The sequence below is a fragment of the Pezoporus wallicus genome, unplaced genomic scaffold, assembly GCF_028554395.1.
Source record: "Pezoporus wallicus isolate ANWC-B61680 ecotype Strahan unplaced genomic scaffold, APGP_CSIRO_Pwel_v1 contig_8747, whole genome shotgun sequence".
In the NCBI taxonomy this organism is placed as follows: domain Eukaryota; kingdom Metazoa; phylum Chordata; class Aves; order Psittaciformes; family Psittacidae; genus Pezoporus; species Pezoporus wallicus.
Genome location: NW_026641976.1, coordinates 847,807 through 863,964, shown reverse-complemented (window position 1 = coordinate 863,964; position 16,158 = coordinate 847,807). Strand labels below are relative to the sequence as shown.

The 16,158-nt window shown below is 43.1% G+C and overlaps 1 protein-coding gene across 2 annotated transcripts in view; it reads right to left on the bottom strand.

Annotated features, from left to right (window-relative positions):
• BACE2 (beta-secretase 2) overlaps positions 1-7,622 on the bottom strand; it is a 44,986-nt gene extending 37,364 nt beyond the window's left edge. The window contains exon 1 of one of the 2 annotated variants that reach the window (XM_057426362.1): positions 7,162-7,622. In XM_057426362.1, the coding sequence (XP_057282345.1) occupies positions 7,162-7,473 (312 nt within the window). In that variant the 5' untranslated portion in view covers positions 7,474-7,622. The remainder of the gene's footprint in view (positions 1-7,161) is intronic. The other variant, XM_057426361.1, reaches the window with a different exon arrangement.
• Positions 7,623-16,158: the final 8,536 nt, after the last annotated feature.

Sequence of the window (16,158 nt, the reverse complement as noted above, 5' to 3'; positions counted from 1 at the left end):
TCACAATTCTTAATTATTAGTAAGCAGTGGTGAGGGGAAAAAAACGATTGTAGAGTGCAATTACTGTCTTAACAGATTCCCTTCAGAAGAGCCTTTTAATTATGACACATAAATTGTATTCAATGAATTGTGATTTTCACTTGAAGAAGTTGGTGTTTTTTTCCCCCATCTAGCCTATTTTCCTGAAATTCCCTCTCCACCATACCCCACAGATTTCATCTATCTGAGGACTCTCACAAAAAAAAAAAAAGGCAAAACAAACAAAGGTCTAGAACTTCTGTCATCTGATGTCCTCCCAGAAAAGTACTCTTAGACATAAAAAGACAGCAAGAGCAGAAGGAAGGACAGGCAAAAGGAAGATGGAGAGAAGAACTCTTGAGGGAGGAACGAGAAGAGGGGAAAAAAAGGTATTATTTTATCAACCTGTGGAAAAAGAGGGAGCAAACACTCACTCTGGCCCAAGGTTTTCTGAGGCCACAAGAGCTGACTTTGCTAAGCGACTGCTCTCAGGTGTACGTGGCTAAAAGCCCATAGGATAGACATGCCTGGAGGAAGACTGTCAAAAAGGCGAGCACATGAGCAGTAGCAAGTTCAGCAGCCAAACTTCCATCCCAAGGGGAGAAAGTTTACCAAGCTCCTCAGCAAGGCTCTTGGCCATTTCTGAGCTGCTGCAGCCTTTGCTGTGCACAGCATGCAGCCGCTGCTGTAGCAAAACCAAACTGCGCAGTTGATGCAGACATGCTTTAGGTGCTGCCAGCAGTAATGGAGCTTGCTCCGTGTTGCGGAACCACCCATAAAAGCACAGGAGATCGCTCATGCGGAGGTTCCCATTGTCACAACCAGACTGTTACCAAGCAGAGTTAAGCTAGTTTCTACTAGCTCAGTTCTTTAACGCTTCAATCCAGTCACATGGGTAGCTGCTATGTAGGCATATGCAGAGAAGAGGAGACGGAGCTAACGTTATTTTAAAACTAAGGGAGTTGATGTGCAGAAAGTTGCGAATAAAATCTATTTTAGTCCTGGACTATTTCAAGTGCCTTGAGGGACACTGAACTAACGGATAAAAATTGAAATATAAAACTTTTTATTATAACAGCAGCCTGGTATCTGCAGAAAATGTACTACATTTGCTTCATGAATTCAGATCTCCAGAGCAAAACCAGGCTGAAAAGCAGCAAGATGTATGATAGTCCCATCAATGGCAGGAAAAAACACTTCCTTTTTCTGAGGCAGCTGAGTGCTGCCTCCCTTGCTTTGAAGATCTGTCTTATTCTGGGCAAAAATAGGAGCAACAAGTTCCTTCATTTATTTACACAAATTATGATTAAATCTGTATTTTAGAACCAGTAAGAAAAGGGAGAAACATGTCTGATTCATACTGGAGATGCACACAGGCAAGGATACAACATTCTATCAGCTTCTTTTTTACCTAATGTGGCTATACTTGGCAATGACCAGGTAACATTTCAGGTCAGATTCACTTCACCTACAATAAGTGAGAAATTTTCACAGATGATAAAATGTGGAGGCAACATAATAGCTAACATGTCCTCACAGACTTGAAGTTTCAAGCGCTCTTTATGGCAATAAAGACCCCTGCAAGGCACAGTAGTTTTTAAATCTGTCTTGCCAGACACTATCCCTAGAGCTCTAAGCCCTGTGGTTAGAGGAGGGGAAACAAAACCACCATCACAAAATAGAAAAAAAAGAAAAACAGTCCTTCATAATCCCAAGCATCCAAGCATCCAGGAATTCCACATGGCCTTTCTTTTGTCCATTTTTTCATTTCCATCTCATTTCTGTTCCAAATCCCAATTAATTTACTTCTTATTAACAGGCAAAATAGTTATTTGCTCACCTTCTACTTCCCCTCTTTTCAAATTTAACTGATGTTTTTGCCTTCATGGAGAGTGAAATGCAAGGAGTGGAGAAAAGCGTGAACCTGATACCTATTGCCACCACTCCTATTCCCCACCACGGACCTTTTGCCCCAACCCACCAGAATCCAAATGCACAATTGCTACAGTCAATGACCCTGGATTATAAAGCTTTCACTGTTTCTCTGAAGGAGAGAACTAACTTTTAAAGGAGCAGTTAGTGGGGCTCTAATCTGCCTGACCCTGGGACAGGAGCACATCCTGAGGAACAACCATGATAAGCCTCTTCCATTCAGTGTCACCCTGCGCAGATAAAGCAGGACACTGCATTGCACTTACAAACACAGCAAGGCAAAGCCTTGCTACAAAGCAATAACTGTGCTATACTAAGGGGAGCTGCATTGCAATTAATAGTCACGCTTTAGATTATTTTCGTAGTACAGGCTCCACTACCTCCATTCAGTTCCTTTTGCAAGGGCTACTTTTGTATGGAAGGAGGTGCCAGAATGCTGATTTGTAAAGGCAAGGATCTTTCTGTCAACACAAACCTGGTATGTTTGTTTGCTTTATCTTTGCTCAAAAAACACTACTCTCCACCACACCACAGTACTGTATTAGTCACTACTAATTTACTAGTAATAAGTTCAGCACTAATATTAAGGTCAGTTTCACCTTGTCCTTTTTATTTTGCATGCATCCAACAACAACAACCCCCAAGACCTACCCAACTCATCATGTAACGACAGCAATATTTTGCATTTTGCATTTCAATAGTATTTCCATGAGAGAGACCTGGAGGGATCTTGACACTGCCACCTCAAAACACTTCAATATGCCAAAGCATTTGTCTTTGCTTCTCAGGCCTCCCTTTCAACTTTCATAAAGAGCTCAGAAATAAACACAAAAGACCCACGTAATTATTAAAAGAAAAAAAAAAGAAAAAGGAAAAAAAGAACGAAAGGGAGAGAGAGCTGAGCTGGAGGTTGCCTTCTGGTACTTGAACCTGGAAGGACCACATTTTCAAAACTTCTGTATCTAGAAAGACAGTAAACCCCCTTTCGGCTAAATTAAGAAAGCAGAGCTTAGCTTCTTAGGGAATAGCACTGCTCCAGAAATTGGGCCCTTATCACTTAATATAACAAGACTAGTGAAGCGATGAAATTACAAGAGCAGTTGAATCTTTCCTCATAGTCTTCATTCCTTCCAACACTCAGGAAATAAGAGTTATCAACAGTTAAGGAAGAATGGCTGCATGTTCAGAACTCACTAATATGTGTGTTCATCACCTTCAAAATACCAAGCTGTAAATTATAAGAGTACATGACACACTTGAGGTGTTTAATATATATCCTTCTTTATCCTTCTTTTATTTAATAGCCAGAAGAAATTGAAGCAAATATCCCCTCCAATCAATTACATGGGAACTGGAGTCTGTGTTTCACAGTGAAAACCATTAGACCTTAAAACGTTGACCTTAAAACTCAGAGCAAGTTTACAGGCCAGGTTTTTATTCACCCCCTGCACAGAACAAACTGCCATTAGGAAAAACAACAGACCATACCTCTTCATGCATAGAATGAAAAATTGACACTGAAATTTCAAAAAGGAGCCATGGCATTCAGAGCACAAATCAGATCCTATCGTGGTTTCAATCACACCACAGCTACGTGACTCTCAGCTCTCAGAAGGCACATGCCCAGACTCTCTTCGCAATGAAGTTGCAATAACAACATGTACCTGGTCTCAATAAAAACAGAATTTGGAAATACAGTGGGCCTGGCAGGACTACCGCTACCTCATGCAATGATAACTAGCACAAGAGGCAAGATGAGGCAAGAGTACTTCCTTTGCAAACATTTAATGCACTCCAGATGGACTTCAAGAAAACTGTGAAGAACATGGGGTGCTTTGAGAGTCTGACTATTCTGTTGGTCAAAAGCTCATTCAAGAAACAAAATTAATATGAAGAGAGCTGCAGTGATAATAGTGAAATAACCCCAAATGATCTTTGACTGAATTCCTCACAGTGCTTATAATCTCAGCACAGACAAAATAATAAAATATAGAGCAAGGGAATTCCATTAGATTATTTAAAGAAGAAGTAAGAACAGTGTAAGAACAGTGCACACAATTCATATTGGGCTCTTGCCATCTCTGAGTTAAATCTGGACTTGGAGAAGTGCACCTACGTGTAAAGCACATAATCTGTCAGAAGTAGGACACAATAATACATCCATGAAATAAGAGACCAATCTATCACACTCTTCAATACAACAGACCTTCTTTTTCACCTTTCACACATTTCTTAAGTAGGTCTGTATGTGAATGAATGAGGATTAATGGGGTTAATGACAGTTGACACCTACCTGGTAGCTAGTCTGGAGATCTGATACGATTAGGAAGGACACTGTATTGTAAGACTGGAAAGGATCGGAAATACTTTGGCTGCAAACACTTCGTAAAACTGGATTGACTGCATTTAGGGTTCCTCTTTTGAAAATAAAATAAATTTGACTTCACACAGCTGCTCTATTTTTATATTGTCAGAACAAGTGTTTCAGAACTGCCATTGTGAAACTCAGTTCTGTGCTGTATTTATCTGCTATATGACAAATCAGAACTGGAACGTAAGCCAAATAGTCTGCCTCAAATGACCTGAAAAACAATTTTTTTTCGTAGTAGCTTCTTTCCAAGAACAGAAATTAAACAAAAAAAAAAATCTAAAATTGCAATTGAGCAGTAAAGCTGAAGTCTTTCACAAACACTGCTGGCCCAGTAGCTTTCAATGCTTAACACACACAACACACACACTTTCAAAGTCACAGGCACCAGCACTACTGCAACTATGACATTAAGTCTTGTGCCTCTTCTCATAACCTGCTATTTGGTCTTTGTCCACTACAGCCTTGTTTGCGTTTAACTATCCCCTCTCTGTGGCACCATCTGGAGCAGCAGCTCTGCTGCCCACCTTTCTGCTCCGCAGAAGTGAAGCCGTGCTGCTCTGTAGCTCTTCATCATTGCTCCATCCTTCTTCCTCTTGGCAAAATGTCAGGCAGCATTAACCCCTGTACAGTTTTGGCAGTCTTGAGAGAGGCCTGGGTAAGGAAGGGTGCTCATCTGGAGGAAAGTCCCATGCTGGAGGGGTGCAAGAGCAAAGGAAGATGCCCAAGCATGACTTTACACTGAAGCTTCTAACATAAGGGAAAGCCAGGTTGGGAGGAGATTTAAATCAATATGAGACATCTTTCTTTTTCTACCTGATCATGGCTCACTCTGACTCCAGCAACTACTTGCCCAAGGAGCTTAAGACTATTCCAATGCTTGGCAGTATCAAGATACTTGCTTTTAGTACCAGCGCTGTGAAGGATGCAAGTAGCACTAGCCTGTAGTGGCTTTGCAGCTTTATACTATTCATTGTGAAGGAGAAAAACAACAAGTACATTTGTGATCTTTAAGTCTTCCAGTTTCAGGCAGGGAGTGAGATAACAAATTCATCTCCATCAGAAGTAGAGAATAAATTTTAACTGCACTCTACTGAGTCACTATACGCCAAGATCTGATTTTGGAAACACAAGTGCATTTATAACCTTGCTTACAACCTTGGTGGGCCTACTCTTGAATAAAACTTCACATGCGCTAAACACCAGTGGCGGTCTTTTAAATAATTAACTTTGCAAGATCTCAGAACTAGTTCAAAATAGTAAAAGCTTTGCAACCAGATTCAGATTTTCTTTTTTTCAGATGGAAAAAAAATCACCAAGGCGTTTATCTGAAACCTTACATCACATGCAATACAAGTAATACTAGCTGTTAAGTGTAAGTGAAGTCTCCAGGTGCACTGAGGGCAGCACATTTCTCCCTCTTAGACCTCGAGTCACATTATTAAAAGCCTATCATATTTTTCCTTCTCCATTTCTTCCAATTTCAGAATCCCCCATGACATATAAGGAGATGATAGGCTTGACAGTCACTTTTTCTACCTAAAATTATTTTTTCATTTAAGACACCCTGATTGGATTATTAGTCCTATCAAACCCGGTACCTTGATTCTGGCAGAAACCAACACACTCCCTGGAGTAATGAAACACACACAATGCCAGGCTAATGGAGCTACTCAAATATGCAGCACACAACACGGAAGAAAAATTATTTCACGGCCTCTGTGGCTATCGGGTCACACCTTGATACATCAGTCCCAGTTAGCTTTCGTTTTTTAAACTCCTTTTATTGATCATAAAATAATGCTACACTTTCTTAATACATGTATTGATCTTACCATCATGTATTTCAATTATGGTGACGATGTGACGTCAAGGTGTAAAAAAGATTGCTCACAGAAGTCCAGAAATGTGACAACGGCTGAACACTTTGCTGGCTAGGCTTTTTGGCATTCAATGACTTTTTATTATGTAGAGGAGCCAAAGAAGAACAAGGGTTTGTTGTTTTTGTATTTTTTTTGTGTACACTGAGAACGTAAGGACCTAAACTCCCAAAGCAAACATGAAGTTCTGAAGGAAAGCCCTGAGGGCTTTCAAGAAATTAATCCCCACTCAGCTGACTAGTCATCCCCACCAGCAGCCCAGCACCGCTCCTCCTGGGATCTCATGACACAGATGAAAGAGCAACTACGCTGCAAAAAAACTTCAGCAATGCTGGCGAAAGCATACGGGGGAGATTGAAGGAAACACGGTCTATTTGAAAACAATTATTCTAAACACACGCATTCTTTGTGTAGTTAATCAGTAACACATGAATTCCCGAAAGAAGGGGCTGGTTTTGCCTGCCCATCACTTAGTTTAGCAGAAAGATTTCGAGTGATTCTGCCGGGAGGATCTTTCAGAGCACCCGATCACAATGAAACGCAGCTTAAAAAATGAAAGAATGAGAAAAGCACCCTCTGACTCCAAACCACAGCCATTTCGACTGACAAAACAGCTCGCTTCGAACCAAACCGCTATCAGACACACACAGCCTGAAACCGGACACCAGCCCCGCAGGATTTCCCCAGCAGTCACCGGCCATCGCACCGGGGGGCACCTGGAGACGAGCCTCCCGCCCGGCCCAAAAGAAATTCGTTGCCGCCGCAGCCGCGCACGAGCACCGTCTTTTGGGGTAGGGAGGGGAAGGGAGGCGCCAGCATTGAGCAAAGGGAGAAAGTTGAGTTTGGGCCGAGGGGGGCGCCGGACTCCCGCCTACCGAGTAGAAGTTTGCCTCCCCTTCTAGTCGTGTGTCCCCCCCCCCCCCAAAAAAAAAAAACAACCCACAGCTCCCGGCCCGCTCCTACCGCCTGCGGTGGGGTCCCGATCAGCATCTCCAGGTAGTAGCCGCGGCCGGAGTCCCCCTGAAGATTCTCCACCATAGCTAAAAGGTTAAGGGTGCCCCCAGGATCCGAAGCCAAGGCCAAGCCGTCCGCGCCACCGGGGGCCTCCGGCTGCCGGCTGCTGCTTGCCGGGCGCAACACCACCGGGGCGGGTAGCGACCCGCTGGGGGCGGCCGGACGGGACACGCGGAGCGGGAGGGAGAAAAAAGCGCGGCAGGGCCCCGCTGTGCCGGCCAGGAGAAGGAGGAGGCAGGGAGCCGCCAGCGGCGTCCCCATCCCGGCAGCAGCGCGGGGGCCGGGGGCGCTTCCCAATTGCAGTGGCTTCGGCCGGAGGCAGCGGCCGCCTGGCTGCTAGACTGGAGCAGCCGGGGCGGAGGGGGGAGGAGGCGGAGGAGAAGGAAGGAGGGAGCGGCTTACCCACGCCCCGGCTTCATCTCCCCCTCCTCCCGAACCGAGCTCCTCCTCGCGGTTCTACCGACTGCCCGGGGACCGTGCGGGAAAGTCGCTCCTGACCGGCACCTATGGAGAAACTTCCCGGTTCGGTTTAGCCTAGCCCGTAGCCCCGGAGCGTGGCGGCGCGATGGGGAGAAAAGTTTCCGAAAGCCTTAAAGGGAGAGCGGCGGAGCGGAAGAGAGGGGATCCCCGCTGCGGGAGGCGGCCGGGATTACGGTCCCCTCTCGGTGTGGCTGCGGCTCCTCGACCCTCACCAGCGCGGGGGCCGGCTTAGGGGTTCGGGCAGGCACCCGCCTCAGGACCCCGGTGGAGCGGAGTCTGTGGCTGGGCGGGGGGGTAAAGGGGGGAGGGGGAGGAGGAGGAAAAGAAGAGGAAGAAGAGAAGGGGTTCGGGGCCGCTCGGGGACGCGAGTGCGCCTCTCCCACGGGTGTCCGTGTCAGCGTGTGCCTGCAGCGCGGGTGATTGATGGCAGCCGCGATTCACAGCGGTGGCGTTTGGTGTGAGGAGCGGGCGTGTGCGTGTGTGTGTGGAAATTCATCTGCTGTACTAGTAAGAGCGAGGCATGAAAGACGTCCGCATGTGAGAAAGCCTGCGAGGCTTTAAATGTCTTCATCATGCACAGAATTAATAACAGCAGTCAAGTACAGCCTTTCGAAATACGGGAACACTTAGGATGAATTAGTTTCCACACCTCTGGAGTAATGACAGTGTCAGATCATTGGATGGAGCAGATAGTCCAAAAGCCTTGAAAAACAAAGCTGGGTAAATCTAAGCAGAGTCACTTTTGTGCCACTCTGTGGTAGATGAAGTTGAAAAATATCTAGCCTAAGTCATGTGTACTTTCAGCATTTCCTAACCAACTTGCTGTCCTAGGCAGCCACCTGCTCTGTCCTTGTGTGTAAATCTGCTCTAAACTGTGTGGACTGAGATCCCTCCCCTGCCATAGTAAATGGGAAGGGCTCCCTTTCTTCCTTGAGAGGGAATAATCTTCCACAAGATTTTCAAGTGTTTCACAGGTATTAAATGAACTTTCACCAGAAGGTGCACAGCTGTAGTGTTTATTCCCAGGAAGGCTGAACAGTTTGTTGGAAGGATACTCAGGTGAGTGTGTTACTCACGGCCATTGCCAGAGTTGCTTGCAGAGGATAATCCTTAAAAGGAATACAGGAGCCCATCTGCCCTGCTGAAAGAAAAGTTGTTTTCATATTTCCCACTGATATTTTCAGTACTCTGTCTCTCTGTTACTTCAAATCTAAAGCCCTCGCTCTCACTTTGTAGCTATTGCCTTAGATCAGTTCAGTGCTTGAGCATACTCCCTTGCACCCACAGCAGGAGGGGGATGCAGGCCCTGTCCTTGCTACTTCAGAGCTCCCTGCAGAAGGAGGAAAGTGCTGTAGTGCTCTTAACCTCTCGGTGCCAAAGGTGGGAAGCCTGCAAAGGGCTTGGTTTGACTAGGAAATTTGGTAGAGTGCATAGATGAAGCTTGAGATCAGGTTATTTTACTCGCAGGAAACTACAGATCTGTGTAAAAGGTGAAATTATGTGAACTTTCCCCACTGCAGGAAGCCTTCTATTTGCCTGACAAGTAGGAATGTGAAGTATTGCAGTCCTGGTATGCCTAATCTCACCTGCTGTAGACAGAGCTGGAAAATGCTGCTCTAGGCTGATGGCAGCTGAACACCTGCAGGAGTAGCTCACGCAGAGGTTATCTCTAGAGTGCGACAGTAATGGCTTTTGCTAATGTAGCTGGGATAGTGACAGTTTATACTGTAAGGCCTGACTAGCCAGAGCTGAAGCTGAAGGGGATTTAAAATGCTTAGGGCTCTTCATGGGTGAGCTGAAAACTGGAGAAATGCCCCCACCCCTTTGAGAAAGGAAATGTGAAAAGTAATCAGGAGTATAATTGAACACCCCCTCAGAGTGGTAGGGATGTATTTATAACAGTCAGCAGCTATATACATTTTGTTTTAATTCTTTTACAGTACAGTAAATCTACCCCGTTGCTACTGTTGCTAAGATACTTTACCATACTTCTGGCTGAAGCAATTCTTGTCAAAAGAAGTGTATAGTTTCAAAGTATAGAAGATATAGTGTAGCCTTCAAGTGCTCAAGAGAAAACTTGCCTGTTCTCATACTCTTTGGTAAAAGTTCTTCCTACCCTGTTTTCCGCAGACCTAGATAACTCTCACAGTAAATGCACATCAGAGAGCTGCTGCATATGAAATGGTGTATGCATAACCTTTCTGTGCTCCCATCGCATCATCACAGCAGGGCTTGTGTTTGTGCAATGGCGTGTAGTGAGGTTTCTGCCTTGCCTTGTCTGCTTCTTTATTTACCTAGGTATCTGCTAAGGCTTTGACTGTGCCATGTGCAGGTGAGTAGTCCCAATGCATTTATGAACAATGGCAGGAATGGGCCCTGAAAGAGCAGTGTAAACAACTGCTTTTGAAAGAGACATTAAAAAGTCCTTCCAGAGAGCTGAATGTAACTGCATCCAAAATGTTCCTTGGACGAGAAATCATCTGTATGCAATGAATGCCACTAAAGTCAATATGAACATTTATTTCTTTTTTTTTATCACATACAGAAAATAAATGAAATGCTTGAAATAGACACAAGTTTAAGTGTCTGTATCCCTTGTTTTCTAGAATATTTGGAGAATCTTTGTTTTCTGTTTTTTTTTTTTATTCCAAATATTTATTCTTTGAGTAAATAATTTAAAAAAAATCTTTGAATATCAAATAGGCCTTTTTTAAAAACTCATTTGTCCATGTATAAATTTTCAAGTATATCTTGACTTTGATCCAACTCTGCATTAATTTAATTTTATGGTATTGTGGTGCTTTAAATCTTGAGCCATTTGACAGTGAATTAACGTATGTCCCTATAACATAATCTTCCACTAGTATTTACAGAATAAAAATGCAGCTGCTCTGTGTTATTGACAAGGTATGTCAACTAATTCAGAAGGACAGTTGCTATGCGGAGATGTTAAATCAGGACTGCTGAGAAAACAAGCAGGAATGGCGAAGGCGGCTGAAGATGCAGAGGAAGTGCTGGAGCTGATCTGAGCAAAGAAGCTCTGGATGGCTAAAAAGAGATTCTCTCCTTCCAAAACAGGAAGCTGTTAGGGGACTGCTCAGGCCGAAGTAGTTCTTTGTGATGCATCTGAAGAGATCACGCTGACCTGTGCTATCACTATGCAATGATAAGGGCAAATTGACACAAAATGAAAACTTCTGTTCCAAAACTGCTTTGTCTACTTTCTGTGTTTCTACTGTCAGTATAATCAATACTTCAGTTTTCAGAAGACTGATTGCTCTTTTACTGCTAATTATTGCACACTGGTAATTGCACACTGAAAGAAACCCAGCTGGACCTGCAGTGTACAATTAATCTGCAGAATGCAGTAGCCATAGGAGAGGGGAAATTTTGCTCTTCCTGGACCTGACTGGCAAATGGTCTTCTCTGTCTGTGGTCACCTTGTAATCAGCTTTTTCATATTTTGGGCCTAATCCAGTGAAATGTTGCTGGTAAATGACAGAACAGTAAACAAGTGGCAGAAAATGCCACATGATTTGGCTCTGTTGCATGTCTGCAAAGGCAGTGTGTCTTTGAAGGCAAAGTCCCCGTGGGATGAAAGATGTGGCACCTAGGAGAGCTATTCCAGTGATACTGCCAGGGCTCTAGTAATATGATTCTGTGATCTCCTGTGCCAAAGTGTGGGCATGGGCAGTTCTGGGCTTGTTTAAGGACCGAGAATATGCACCGTGTAGAGAGCTCATCCAAAATCAGTCTTGTGGCTGGAGAATATGTGATTGGGGATGCAGGTGGAAATGTTTAGCACCCTTCGTCTCTTTACTGTGAATAGAGAATCTCTGAGCAGGGGTGTCTGATCCCTGTCTGTGCAATTAGTTTTCTGTGTGATGATATATCCCTTTGGCTGCAGTTGAATATACAAGATGTTGAAGTTCCAGCTGTCTTCTGTCAAAGTTCCATTAAAAACAAACAAAATATCATCCTCAGTTGCTGCTGAAATCACTGGTGGAGTCTGACTGAGGTGATTTCAGAAGTCATCCCAAGGCTTGTTTTGTGGTAGAGGCTGTCACCCAGTTGGGTGCTGAGGTCCCTATTTTACATCTTCCCTAGAGCAAGGTCCCCCACCCCAGCAAGATTTCACAGGATGTGAGCTTCTCTCCTATTGGAGCACGAGGCCCTTTCTCACATAAAAATCTTCATGCCCCAAAGTGTTTTCTTTTTTCTCTGGGTCTCCAAGTTCACATACAAAACACGCTCTCCTCTGTCACACCTCATCCCTTTTTCTCTGACAAAGTGGTGCATCACCAAAGAGAAGAGATGCAAAACCCACCTTGTTTTCTGCTTGTCCCCATACTAGACCACAGGGCCTGCACAGAAGCCACCATGAGTCTTTTGTGGAAAGGAGCAGGAGCAAAGGGGAGAAACACAGCTGCAGGTCCAAGTGGCTCAAAGTAAGGCTCACTCAGGCCCTATAGGGTCAAAGGGCAGCACAGAACAGAGATCAAGATTAGGGTCATGGGCATCCCGATGCTGCAGTACTCAATATGCTTGGCATTGTGTTGTTTTGTCTGCTTTTTTATCACCTTCTGTTTGAATTTTGCTACCGGTGGGCCTGGTGTAGTTCACTGCTATCATCTGGGAGAGTGGTAATTTCTGCTTCTGGCCCAAATCTGAGACAGGCTTCCGAGTTCTTAATGAATGCAGTGACCACTCTCAGAAAAGTGCTATTTCTCCTCAGAAACTCTGCAGTCTTCCTCAACTCCATTCTCTAGCTGGCACCATGGAAGAAATAATTTGTGGGTTAGACCTTAAAATGACCCAGTATTGAACTTCTGATTCTATGCCTTCCTACACTGCAAACAGCAATGGTTATAAATTTATAAACTATGAAAAATTAAACATGCAGGGAACTATAATAGCACTTTAAAAACAACACATTGACAGTTGGCACATACTGCTGACATTACTCAGATACTTTCATAAATGCGGAGCTGCATCATCTTGCCCAGCACTGGTAGACCATTTATTGTTAATAGCAAAAGTAAGAGGAATTGCATGTTAGCAGATGTTCAGGAAACTAGTGAGCTTGGTCCAGACTTTTCAGAAGTGCTTTGACCTCCACAGTGTTTGCTGGGAAGTGGAGGACATGAGACAGAGAGTCGTCCTAGAAGCACTAGTTGCTTTGGTGAAGTAACATAGAGTATGGTTTTGTTCCAATACACCCGTGTGCCAGATGTTCAACAAGGAGGTTACAGGCATGCTTCTGGCTGCACCCCAGCTGCAATCAGGAATGTTTTCTAAATAAGTTTGTTATTTAATAGGGCTGTGGGTCTATATTTATGCCCATTCTTGGAGAGACTAAAAAATTTTGCGATGGACCACGTTGTCTGAACAGCCAACCTTAAGTTGGGAAGTTGTTGGCTGTATTCATTTACTTTGTGGTAGTTTGCATAACCACTTCAGTCTGGAAATTTCAAGAAATAAAGGATCTCATGCATGGCAAAATTAGTTCCTGCAGCCTGTCTTGGTAACTTGCTTATTTTTATTTTTATTTTATTTTTTAGGGTTTTTTTGTTTGTTTTTGATTTTGTTTTTTTTTTCCCAACCTCTTTAGCATCCTGATGCTGACAGTGGCAGAGCCTCTGAACACTGGATGCAGCAGGTATGTTTTTTCATGATCTAGGAAGATCTGCAGTTTCGTTAACTTGCGTTCCTCAACTCAGTGACTCCCAACAGAACACAGAACTTACTTCCTTCCTTCCTTTCCTCTCCTCTCCTCTTGGACCCCTAGATTTGTGGATTGTAGTTTAGATATGCTGCTGTAGTAAACAAAATCCGAAATGCTGGAGGCTGAGTGTAAACCACAGACCGGACCAAGTGACACTTCGATGAAGAAGAATTTGTAATGACAATCTATGTACTTGTAATTTGTAGGATTAGTTATTTTTTAAAAAGATTTGATAAAAGATTATTTGCATTTTGACAATGAACTCTTTAATTTTTATTTTTGTTTTTTTTTAGCCTTGAAATAGAACTTTGTTCATACATTTTGCTTTTTTTTTTTTTTTTGGTCCAAAATAGTAACAGGGATGTGGGTCAAGTCTTCATCCCACTAGAAACAAAATTATTACACTGGTCCCAGTGACCTTGATCTAAATAACCTAGTCTGTGTCCAATTTCTTTCTAATTAAAACAAACAAACACCCCCCCCAAAAAAAACCCCAACAACAAACAAACAAAAAACACAAAGAAAACCAAACAAACCAACAACCAAAAAAACAAATCAAAACCAAACCCCCCGAAACCAAAACTCCACAAGCCAATACTTGAGCGCTGGTTTTCCAGAATTCTTAGATTGAAGTTTTTCTGTTCATGTATGTAAAGACAAACATGTGCATGAAAAATGAATATGTTACTAGCAAAGGAGTTCACTAGCACAGAAATATTCTTGGCATTTAAACCATGGGCAAACCCCAGAGCATCTAAGATCGGTTTGCAGCCATCAGCTTTGTAAAATAAGATCTTGTTGTTATCCTTTTGGGCCTCTGGAGACCTCTGAAATGATTTACTGGGGCTAGAGAAAGGTGAAATGGAATCACGTTTTACAGAATGAAGTCCAGTGGCAACTGTAATGCTAGTTCATGATGTACTAGGGTATATTTAGCCTTTTGAACGTTTGTGCTAATGATGAGCACCAAATGCTACTTAAAATTCACACATATTTAAAAAAGACCCCAAACTGTTACTGAACTGTTTTCAGCTGTCAGTATCCTGCTTCTGTGAGACAGAACAGTTTACGTACTTTAAGCTTAAATAAGTCAATTAGGAAAAGGACTGTTACCCTACAGTCCCCTGGTAATGACAGTAGGTGAAATGGTCCAGATAAAATATGTCCTAAGGCAAAACACTGATGCCAGTCTAAAAAAAATTGAGAAAGATCTGTGATCTTGGAAAGTTTGATTACATTATTAATGTGCAAAATGTTACATGCCTTTGCACTTCAATTTTTGTCTTTACAATCGTTCATTATTCTTCATCAGATGTAGGTTTATAGGTCTTCTCATAATTTGTGTCTTCTGCCATTTGTTTCAAGTATCCAACAATGAGAATAATTATGCCTGCCTTTTGGTATTCTTTGTTTTCAGGAAATAATGCATTAGGGAGGCTGTTTCAGAGATGCAGGCTCTCACCGGCAGTCACCCGAAAGACACAGAAGCATGAAAACAGAGCTTAAAAAACTTCAGGTGATTTTTCCCTCATTTGTAATTGTAGAGCCCACTGAAGTAAACTAGATTGATTTGCTGCTTACAAGGGCAAGATCTAGTCATTTTAATTCGTCTTTTCCCCTTATACTATTTCTTACATGGGACATCAGAAATGTATTGCTTGGAGCTGGTTGCATGCCTTCTGGTTAATAATGCCCAGAACCTCAAATTAGGGAAGCTTATAACCTTGCTAAATTTGGAGGCTGAACTTTTTTGGGGCTGCAGGTCTGCCAGAAGACTCACCCTATTTTCTGTAGGTTTGTTCCTGGCTTTTCTGAGAAGCACACTGCAGAAAAGTATGTTGTTCTGCAGCTTAAAAAAAAGAAAAATGTAAATCAGTCCATTTGGGGGTATTTCTGTGTGAGAAGTAGATCTAGAAAAAAAGCACTAGAAAAGAAGACGCAAAGTTGCCTATCTATGAAGTATATCTCATAAAAATAAATCTGAGCATAATTATAGTTATTACTTATAAAAAATAAGTTTACCTGTGCTCAGTGGCAACTGACTTAACAGGGAATTTCTTCAAAGGGCCCCTTTTACAGTGAACACGTTCCATCTTTTTGTCGGTCTTCAGGTTGGAGGGCACTGTTCTGGTTCTGGTGCAGGGCTCAGTAAGACTTTTATTTGCAGTCACTGCTATTTGTGCCCTGCAGTGCTGGATACAGGGACAGAGACTGCAGAAGTGATAATAGATTGCTCAGGAAAGTGCAAGAGGAGAAGACAGCTTCCACACTGAAATGGAGCAGGAGTTGGCCTGGCATGTACAGGGTTGTGGACAGAAGGGCTGTGACAGCTCAAATTGAAATGGACCTTCATAATGGTGTGACTTGGAAGAAAAAAAGGGTAAGTATGTTGGAATGACAGAACAGGCTGTTGGCACAGAATGGAAGAGCCCATGTTAGCTTTCGAACACTTTGTACCAAATGAGGATATGGGTGCACGAATATAATATACCTCAGATGAAGTGGTTTGTAAACTAACTAAAATTTTCCACAAAGGAATCTGTTCTTATTTTGAGAGCAACTAGACCTTCTGGATTCTTACAGGCATGTCACTGCTATTTACTTCATAGTCTCTCTCTGCTGGATGAGATTACTGACTGCATTTTAATACCTTCTGAAGAACCACACAAAAACCCCTCCACTGTTTCACCTTCTGCACTGGTCTCCATGGCAAAGGTTCAGCTGCTATTGCTTTTGAATAT